Genomic DNA, 10,605 nt, shown 5'->3' on the forward strand with positions numbered 1-10,605 from the left:
AACCTCCCTATTTTTGGGTCTAATTTTTTTAATGAGCGGAACTTGAAAAGTTGGTTTAGAAACATGTATTTCACTCTCCTATCTCAACTCTAAGAGGAAAATCATGGGGGGGGACACATCAGACAAAAATAGCCCCAATCGGGATAGGGTTTAAAGTTTCAAGCTAGGAGATAAAAACAAAACCACAAGACCAAAAAGCTCACCTATGGCCTATATACATGTATCTTTTCCTCAATATATCCTATATTGGGGTTTCTGTTTCTTCAAACCATTACCTTTAAGCTTTTTGACTTAAAAATAATACAATTGAACCTTCCTAAATTCTACATTTTTTTAAACCCCCTCAGAAATGTACAATATCCGAATTAATTACTAATGTGAAAAGTACAGCAGGCGTTTCACCCCAATACTTTATCTTTAAGGCCTTTTTTTCATGCTTACATTTCCAGGTCCACCAGCCTTTATGGTACAATAATCTTCTTTTATCTTTTGATCTGATAAAAGATATTGAAGAATTTTTATATTGGAAACTATCATATTTTTGTCAATTTCTCGTTTTGTTTTCAAAGAAATTTTCGAGTCACCTGTGCAAATTTGCCTTTGCAAATTTTCTCACTTTTTAATCAGGAAAAAAAACTATAAAAAAATCCTTGTTTGCGGAGATTTTGAAACAGAATAATCCACAAGATTCCTAAACAGTTATTAAACGAACACTGCCACCATCAAAATGGAATATTAATCAATATGTTTTGATTCATATTTGGTGGAAGTTTTATTGAGCTAAATTCATTGCTATTGCATTAAATATTGTGTTGTAATTTTGCAAAAAAGAAACAACATTTGATCTCGAACTAATTTATGATACAAAATTTAATTTCTGTATATTTGTCTGTACACACTGTTTAACAATGATTACAACAAATTTAGGTAAAGTATTTTAGCTCCAGGGGTTTCTAATATATTCATATTTACTCAACAAAGGTTCAACAGCTGCTGCAGATTTTTAAACAGGGCCAGAAGTAAATATATTTTCTTACATTTAACAACACAGTCATGTAAAGAGCAGGAGGTTCTTTTTATACTCGCACGTTCAGTAGAGTGATAAATATATCTTCCATGTAATATCTCACTCTTGATGGATTTTTTCCCTCTCCATCATTGAATATGATGCGGGATATATATATAGATATATATATAATATATGTAATAATAGAAATACTTTTAGGTTATAAAAACACTTATAAATTCTTGTTAAAAGGTGTATTGTTGCAAATGCAGAACTCAAAATTGTTCTATTTTTCTCTACTCTGTCAAAGCATCATTTCTAGACTCTGCTCTCCATTTTATCCTTCTTTTCACTTTTTCCACACTTCTTTGCAATCAGTGGAGTTTTAATGTTTAAGTTTCCTTCTTCAAACATTGGAGGGGGAGGTACTAAGCAGCCATGAATTTGAGGAGGCTGTGTCACACTAGTCTCCTCGACACCGTTTCCAGGAAACCCTGGATTCCCACTATACGAAGTTGAACAAAAATCTTGTTTCCCTCGGTTGTGTCTCAGGGTACCGTACATAAACCCTGCTCTCTGCTTCTCACAGAAATCCACCACATCAGCTCCCTGTGGGTCTAGTCCTGTAGGGGCTTTACCACAAGGTTTGCCGGTAAACTCTGATGGTAATTGATGATCTATTCGTGAAGAATCTGTAAACTGCACAGAGATTGGATTGCTGTGTGGTTTTCTCAAGGTGCAATAACTGTTGTTTGGTTGAGTCTGTTCTGTCTGCGGATACATTAAGTAATGAAAGTTTGGTTGATGTTGATGAAATCTACCCTGAGCATGTCTTTTTATGTAGGCAGAGGTGTCCTCATCAGATGGATTAGAGGTTGGGAATGAATCATCAATATAGGAATTGCCAGGCTTAAAGGCAACCTCTCCACCATGTTCAGTCTCTTCAGGAACTGCCAGACTAAGAGGCAGACGGTCGTTGTGATGATCTTCGTTGAACTCAATGTCTGTTATTGTTGTGACAACTACTTTACTGTTCTCTCTGCTTATGTTTCTGCTTCGAGAACATCTAATTTTCACAGCCAATGTTATTGTCAACAAGATGATAAATAAGCCGGTAGCCCCTCCAAATATAAGAACCAGAACAGGATTCATCCCCTCCTTGGTGTCATGGTTTCCTTCAGGGTTAGTTATAACTGGTCTTGCCTCTGCATGGGTCTTAACTATTGTACCCTGAGAACTTTGTGGCTGTCCACTTCCCTTCATGTTCACTGGAGCAACATAAACCCTGTATTCAGTCGACTCTTTCAAATTCAGAACTGAAAATATTGGCTTTTCTTTAATCTGTAAGAAAACTGGACTCTCTAATGTTTCATTTTCTATCACTTCAATTGTAAAGTTCTGCGGCAAACCACCATTAAATCCTGGGCTGCAAGATATTTGGAAAGAATTTGAAGTGACGTTTGATATGCTGCAATTTTTCACTGGATCGGGTTTCCCAGCAGCTATGATGTGAAACACACACGGTTTTTGTTGTTCACCAATAGAGTTTCTAGACCAACACATCAGGGTGCCATAGTCTAACTCTCTCTCTGGTTTATAACTGAAAAGGCTGATAGTCCCATTAGATTGGAATTTGTTTTGTGAAACATGTTTAATCTCTGCAGAGTTGTTAAATGTCCAACGAAATGTGAGATTAGAAGGATTGGCGGCAACTTGGCATCGAATTCTCACATTTTCTTCCTTGGCCACCCCATACACTTTAACACCCTCAGGAACACAAACTGGTAGATATTTTACATCTAGATTAAATGGTTTGCTGTAAACTGTGTGTCCTGAGTGGGGAATTCCATTGTTTGCACTACATGTGTAGTTCCCATTGGCCTCTTTCTTTACTTCTTGTAGTACAAGGTTAGTGCCTGAAGAATTCATAATGATTCCTTTCTTCTGAATCTGTTTTAAAAGTTTTCCATTGTGATACCACTCTACCATTCTGTTTATGGGGGGATTAGAGCTTATCTTACACACAAAAAATACATCATTTCCCTCCGCTACATCTTGTTCCTCCAACATGGAGGATAGTTCCAGAGTTATCCGGGGAGGATAGAGAATGTCCAAGTCCCATGATTCTTTAAGTATGCCTTGTCTTATCTCCCGGTTCTCTGCTTTACAAGTTAGAGTTTTATTTGTGTCTGCCTCTGTGGGGACAATGGAGATGGTGCTAGTACTTGTTGTTCCATCTGTAGGAACTGGAGAATATACTTCTCCATCGAGTCTTTGATTTCCCATCCACCAGGTGAGTATAGCAGGGGGTCTAGATCCATATGCCTTACAAGTAAATGTCTGCTTTATTCCAGCTTGCAACTCAGATTCCTTGTTCAGTACCTCCATCTTTAAAGGAAGAAAGTTCATGTCCAATGTAATTGTTTTCTGTTGTACAGAGTTGTTGTAGTTGGTAGCTTCACATGTAATATTAGCATGAAGATCAGATCTAGGAACAGCATGAAGGGTCAGATTGTTATAAGTAACAAGCTCTTTTGTAAATGGATCCTCTTCTTGTATATATTGCTCGCTCAGAATCTGGAAGTTTTTAAACCACACAACTCTTGGTGGGGGTTTACCTCCATAAACCCGACATGAGAGATGGATATCATTCCCCTCTAGATATGGACCCGCAAATATATCTCGAACAGTTCCGGTATCATCAAATATATGAGGTTTCCCTGGTCGCACTATCACCTTGAGATTTATTCTCTCTGTCCTGGTTTGAGAGGTTGTAAAATCTACCCTGCATCTATACAACCCTGAGTCTGCTTCGCTAATATTACGAATCTTGAGCGAGGCTGGACTTAGTTGAGTATCAAAGCTGACACGGTTTCTTCCAATAACTTTTTCATTGACCCAATCAAGTATTGGAACTCTGGATTGTCCAATGACAAGGTCCTGGTTGGTTCTAGCATCTATCCTGTAAATTGGTGACCCCTTGGTTCCAAGGTTGTCCTCCTTATACCAAAGAAGTAAAGTTACTCGGTCAACAGGGTTGGTGTTACTAATATCGCAGGGAAGGAGTGCTGTGTCACCGCTCTGGTAAGTGATCTCCACAACCTAAAATAGAAAAATTAAATGTTTAGTCTATATGCATTTACTGTAAGGTTGTAGTTAAGAAATGTTGGGAAAATATCTGCAAATATAATAAATTGTTCTGACGGTTTACAACTACAATTTCCAGCTTGAAACTCTGGCATAAACTCCAGTATTATATCCCAGGGGGAGGACAAGGCTTCAGATGGATCGACTTTTTTTCTGGCAAATAAAATTACTATTTTAGACATTGGATCTTTATAATACATATTAGTAGACGCGAGGGTCCCAGTCGGATTGGAGGAGGGGCGTGTAATTGGATGCAAATGCATTTAAATAAACAGAATCAAGTAAAAAAATATTATTTGTTAAAGAAGTTTTTATGGCGGCAAAAAAAATGAGTTAAATTTAATCAAGCTTATGTTTGTAATGAAACTTTTAAAAATAATATTCTAGAAGAGAGGTATTTGGTTTCCTTTTTTACACACAAGAACTACTGTTAAAAGCAACAACAACTTGTTATCCAGTTGACAAAAAGTTAATTAGAAAGAAAACAATTTACACTTAGGATTTTATTTACAAACAAATATCAACTAGAAGCCATGAATCCCACTTTTAACTATGACTTCTATGGTGACAGTAGTTTTAAAAAAAAGACTTTTTGTTTTTGTTCTGCCCAATATCAAATCATGATTTTTATTTCTTTATCCTAAACTGAAGTCCAACAAAGTGTTATATTTTGTTGTGGCATTAATAAGGTTTTACCGAATTAAACACATCAATAATTGTTCATTAATAATAAACAGCGGAACAGTGTCCATTGTACATTGTATATATTTACATTAAGTTTACCAATTCCCTAAGACGAGATGTATATTAAAAGTTTTGTTGGGAAAAAGTCTGAACAAAAGTAAAGATTTAAACTTTGCAAAAAGGGAAATTACGGAAGGAAATAAAACGGACAAAAGTTTCGAAAAAAAGTTTTTAGGGGAGGAGTATTCGATTTAAAAGTGGTCATGGAAAAAAAATTCGTCTTCTAATTGACGCGGCATTTATTTATTTGATACGCATGTTAAACTGGCAATAACATTAGGACAATAACATTTAAGAAAATATAACTTTCCAATTTAATCATGGTTTAACTAATTCCCTTACTAGAATCTATAAATAATTACAAAATGTAAATTTAAGCGAACCTCCAATTACAGCGCGGCTTTCCTGATTCACAACGTTATAACCCTTCAACTAATATTCTTGTTTGTCTATTGAACATTTTTATATACGTGTGGTTTATCTACAAAAAAGTAGTGGATGTAAACAGCAAAGACAATGAAGGATGAAGTAATAATTTGATATTTTTCTATTTAGAAATCCTTGTTACTAAGATAAAGGCTTATGAAGGGTACCGTTGTACTTTGTAACTCTCCAAATGGCGGGGTCACTTGGAATTTTTAAACCAGACCAAATTTTTTCCCACAATATTGCTCTGGAATATTGTTGCTTCTTCCCTCTTTTTATTTTCTAGAATATAATTTATATTTCCCAATATCTGGTTAGCTCCCCTCCCTCCTCCCACATCCTTTATAAATAGAGGAATGATATTATATTGTGTTTAATACAACAAGTGTAGCCTATACTAGACCAGGACACTTTCACCTTTTTAAACAAGTTTTGGTGACGATCTTAATTAACATTATCCTATGTGGAGGGGGGGGGGGGGTGCCTGTGACATTTAAGTAAGTGCTTAGAAAATAGTTAAAACACAGTATTTCCAAAACTGGGTCGTAGAGTCATTTGAGAGTATATTGTAAACATAAGTATTGTAAAATGAACATACTACCCTAAAACAGAACCGTTCCTTCCTTTTATAAGAATGTTAGCCACCATACTTCATGCAGTATATCGTGTACTTTATGTAAACAGAACTCCATTATCAAGCAATAGAAAAGAAACAAACTGCCTGCTTTAATCAGAAATAAACAGTTTAAAGAAACAAAAATATTGATATCTATATCATACTTGATCATAAAAAGCTTTCAAGGGTACCATTGTAAATCGAGGAATTCCATCATTGCACGGAGGGTCACCTAGAATTACGCATATAGTCCAGTCCCTTTAAAGAAAAAAAAGTAGTTTAACCAAAATGTTGACTCCACTGTGGGATTTATACGAGATAAAAAAGCTGGATAAACATTAGTCTTGAATATTTCAGGGTTATTTCAAGACATATATTTCATTCAGAGCTCTAAGCCATCTATAATTTTTATGTTATCCATGACAACAAGTTTCGTTCCATTTTCTTCCAAAATATCTGGATGAAAAAAGCTTTCAGACTGTATACATAAGAAAATACAACGAATACACTTGTATGATATATATATATATATATATATATATATATATATGCTATTATATGGTAGTCAAGTGACCTTGTTTCTAATACAACCCCACAGTTTAATGAAAACTAAAATAAAAATGAATTTGTAATTTTTTGGTCAACAAAGTGCGAATAAAGTAACCATAAATTTAGCAACAATTGCTACTGTTTTCCAATAACAGTTGATATATATTCAAGACAAAGTTTATTGCTTTAAAGGAATTAAATCTTTCCATAAACTCAAACTTTTGAATTTCTATATCTTTGCAAACTGATGATATACCCCTTTTGATATTTTAAACTTTATTATTTAATCTACAGAGTTTATTGTTTGAAATAATTAATTTCTTAGAAATTTGGTTGCAAAGAAAAAGGAATTAGAATACCAGATTTGGTGGCAAAGACGCTCAAATTTCTAAATGGTAATATTTGATTGGGCTTTTTTTAGGAACTTAGAATATCTTTTTTTAATCCTATTCCAAATGAAAATGTTATTTGATACATTCGTATTCTTATTCGATCTTTTATATAAAGTTGTGTAAACTTCTAGGAGGGGTTATTTAGTTTTAGATTTTAAGAATAAACACCAAAGATTTGAATGCCTAATCTCATGGCTATTCAGAAATGCACTATAGTTTCAGTAAAAGTAAATATTTCCATTTACTGATAGCGCCGATATAAGGATTTAACTCTAATTGGATAATGAGCTAGATAGAAAGATAGATGTTACCGCCATACAATTTCTATTGGTTCAGAAAAGACAACAAACACATGACTGAACCCTGATTGAATCAGGCGCTAATAGACTCGGCATACAGAAGTGATTGAGTTAACAGAGCTATAGAGCCCCGGTTTTAATATTTATTTAGACAGTTTGCTTACATTGCTTCAGGGTGTCACAGATAATGTTGGATTGTGCATAGATGAAATGTAGAATTTGGGGCTCAATGTAAAATGTTGTGCAGTATAAGCTATTCTATGCTATCCTAGAATATAAATCACTAGGCTTTTAGAGCGCTTCGCGCCCATCTTCTATTTAAATTGTGAACATGTTATTTTTGTTTACATTTAAAACAAAGGAGAAAAAATTTTGCGGAATTAAAAAAAAAATTGCGGATTTTCAAGAATTTAAATTTTTTTTAAGAATTAAAAACCTTTCAAAACACATATTTTTAAATTTTTATCATTCATAAACCTTCCCTGTGGTCACGTGATGTCCCACAAAAAAATTGGGCCCGATCGGTTCAGCCGTTTTGACGTTTATTGGTTACAAACAAACAGACAGACAAGCCAAATTTATATATAGATTTAAGGTGAATTTAATAAAAAAGAAAATCTCAAAAAGCAAGGACTGTCACGTCACCAGTTTAGTTTTAAATATATTGCATTTATCTATTTAGAACAATAGTTATTATGCTTTAGGGACTGCTAATGCCATTTTAAATGTTTCCCTTTAAACCTTTTAACAAATCAATAATAAGGAAGATATCGGGTTTATTTCAGATTTTGTCTATATACACAATACAGCCAGTAATACAAAAGATATACTTTGCAAGATTGCAAGACTGCAAGCTACTTTACCACCACACTTTAAAAGAAATAATAATGAATATTTATTTATTCTTGATCGAGAAAGCTTTTAATGACACCGTTTTGACTCGGGCAATAATATTGTTAAATTAATTAATTATTTACCTGTGTTAATATGTGTTAATATTTGTCAAAAGTAAAAATATTTATTTTTGAACATTTTTCCGACGAACTTTTTAAAAACCCTCCCTTGCACCCTAACCATGAAAAATAGAGGTCTATTTTTTTTTGAAAATTTGGACTAGGGACATGTACCACACTCCCATATCTTAACTCTAAGGGCAAAATCATAGGGGGGGGAAACACCCTCCCCCCCCCCAATCGGTTAAATAAATGAATTATTTACCTGTGTTGAAAGGTCGGGTACAGCTCCTGCTGAAACTAGAATAATGAAGCAGATGAGATGATTAAACATATTTATGTACATGAGCAGCTGTGTATGTACATGAGAAGCTGGAAATTTCAAAGATAGGATCCTAGAGATCCAGGGTTAGAATTTGGTACGGATATATTCATTGTTGGTTCAGAACCAGGCTCCAGTGTCCCACGTGATCAACCATCTTTAATCCTCAAGTCTAAACAAAAAGAAATATCTATATATATATAAAGTAGTAATCTTAGTTTGTTTGATTGTATGTCCGATCATAACTCGTGAAACCAAAGACCGATTAGCCTCACATTTTGATTTTAGAGAACTCGGTAACTTGGTTTAATAGTTCAAATTAAATGGTTTGAATTTGATAGAGAAAGTTTGTATGCTGTCTTAACATAATTTTTAGAATCAATAATTAATAAAGTATTCGTTATGAAATTCAATTATAGGATTTTTAAAGGTGAAATCGATAAAATTACGATAACTAAACCTTTCAGCTTTTTTATAATTATCAATCCCTATACTTTTCAACCTTTCATCACACACCTTGATATTACATTCAATGAATTCTGTTTGGTTAAATAGTCTAAGTTTAAAATATCAAAAGATTTTGCTGTCAGGTTGCAAAGATATGTATAATTGTAAATTAGAATGTGTAACAAGGCTTATATATAGTCCTTTAGAATACGATTTTTAAACTGATTTAGCATGATAATTGATCACGGAATGTCTTTTTAGTCTCTGGTTTCTTTCTTGCAATAAAATTGTAATTCGATGGTGAATAGTTTTTATTTGAAAAAATGAAGAAAATGTTAGGAGAGGAGGTTGGAAGGTTTTACAAAAGATACGGAAAGTTGGCTAACTGAACCCAAAACAAAGATTTAATGCGCTTGACTGCCAAGAAAGTAATAATATTTTTGTTTTCCTTTGCTCCCTCTCCTCTCAAATTCAATTCAAAATTAATTTAATCAAATCAAATCATTAAAACTTTACCTTTTTGTGTTGAGGATTGTTTAGAATCTTGATCATACTTCTTGAATCTTGATAATGTTTTCAACAATTTCTTCTAAACGTAAATACACTCAAATCTCAGAAATAAAGATAAAAACACCAGAATTAATTTCAAATGAACATTTCAAATATTATTTTGATCAAGGATGAATGAGATGTAAATTAATATATTGAAATTTCGATTAATTTCTTAATGTCTCAGTTAATTTTGAAGATACAAAATGGTAAACCAAATAATATATTTTTTTAAAGATTTAAATGACTTTAAACTAAAACTTAATTCACCCAAAAATATACTTTACATTTCGTTCCAGTAAATATGTATAATTATATATACAGTTTGAGAACATAATCTTGTCAAAAAGAAACATTTTTCTCAATATTTTCCTATTCATATCCTGATATATATCAAATTATAGAAAAAATAAGAATTATTATAAAAATGTATTTTGAATCTTTTTAGAACCTGTATCTTCCTTTTCCAGTTTCCTATTTTCCAATCTCAGTTTTGTAAGGAAAACGATTTTTTCCTACATCGAAACCTTTCATTTTCCCCCTTTACACTTTCGTAACTTTTCTTTTAAATCAAATTGTATAATTAGAAATCCTATCTTCTCTTTTGGACAAAAAGGCAAAACGTCTGAACTGAATTAGTTTCAATGTTCTGCAAGGCCTGTGAACCTCACGATAGTTTGGGAAGCTTAAAAGTTAGCTGTTCAGAAATTTGTCGCTTTTGTAATTTTGTCCTACATTGGTTCCACACTCTACTAAACAGAAGAAGAGGGTCAAACTTAAACAAAATTGCTGGTAAAATTTTGTAACTTGTTATGATTTAAAGCACAAGTATAATATTAATAAATTTATTCGAATACATACGAAATTCAAATGATATGACGTGCTTAATATATTTATATATATATTTATATATGTGATGGACAAATCTTGATATTTTAGTTGTTCAAAGAATTTTGACTACTGACTACTGAGGATCGTCATGAGGCGTGAAACATTTTGTTTAATATAATTCTATTTTAATAAAATGTGAAGTTTAAAAACTGAAATATATATAAATATATATATATATATCCACGTTATAATTCCCCTGGATAATGTTCTAGTTCTAAGATCCCATCTTGTATAAACATATTTAATCTTTTAATTTCATATTTC

At 32.9% G+C, this 10,605-nt stretch overlaps 1 protein-coding gene across 1 annotated transcript; it reads right to left on the reverse strand.

Moving 5' to 3' along the window:
* Positions 1–865: 865 nt before the first annotated feature.
* LOC111705108 (titin) lies at positions 866–9,495 on the reverse strand. The gene is made up of 3 exons (XM_023477550.1): positions 9,418–9,495; positions 8,398–8,626; positions 866–4,108 (listed from the first exon to the last, which is right to left on the reverse strand). The coding sequence occupies exons 2-3, from the start codon at positions 8,476–8,478 to the stop codon at positions 1,325–1,327; spliced, it is 2,865 nt and encodes a 954-aa protein (XP_023333318.1). The 5' UTR covers positions 8,479–8,626; positions 9,418–9,495; the 3' UTR covers positions 866–1,324.
* Positions 9,496–10,605: the final 1,110 nt, after the last annotated feature.

The sequence above is a fragment of the Eurytemora carolleeae genome, unplaced genomic scaffold (assembly GCF_000591075.1).
Source record: "Eurytemora carolleeae unplaced genomic scaffold, Eaff_2.0 scaffold645, whole genome shotgun sequence".
In the NCBI taxonomy this organism is placed as follows: domain Eukaryota; kingdom Metazoa; phylum Arthropoda; class Copepoda; order Calanoida; family Temoridae; genus Eurytemora; species Eurytemora carolleeae.

Excerpts from the sequence above, each read along its gene's own strand:
- LOC111705108 (XM_023477550.1), bottom strand. The coding sequence starts at position 8,478 with ATGTACATAAATATGTTTAATCATCTCATCTGCTTCATTATTCTAGTT. Across the intron at positions 4,109-8,397 it reads TACCCGACCTTTCAACACAG|GTTGTGGAGATCACTTACCA; the intron begins GTAAATAATTCA and ends TTTCTATTTTAG.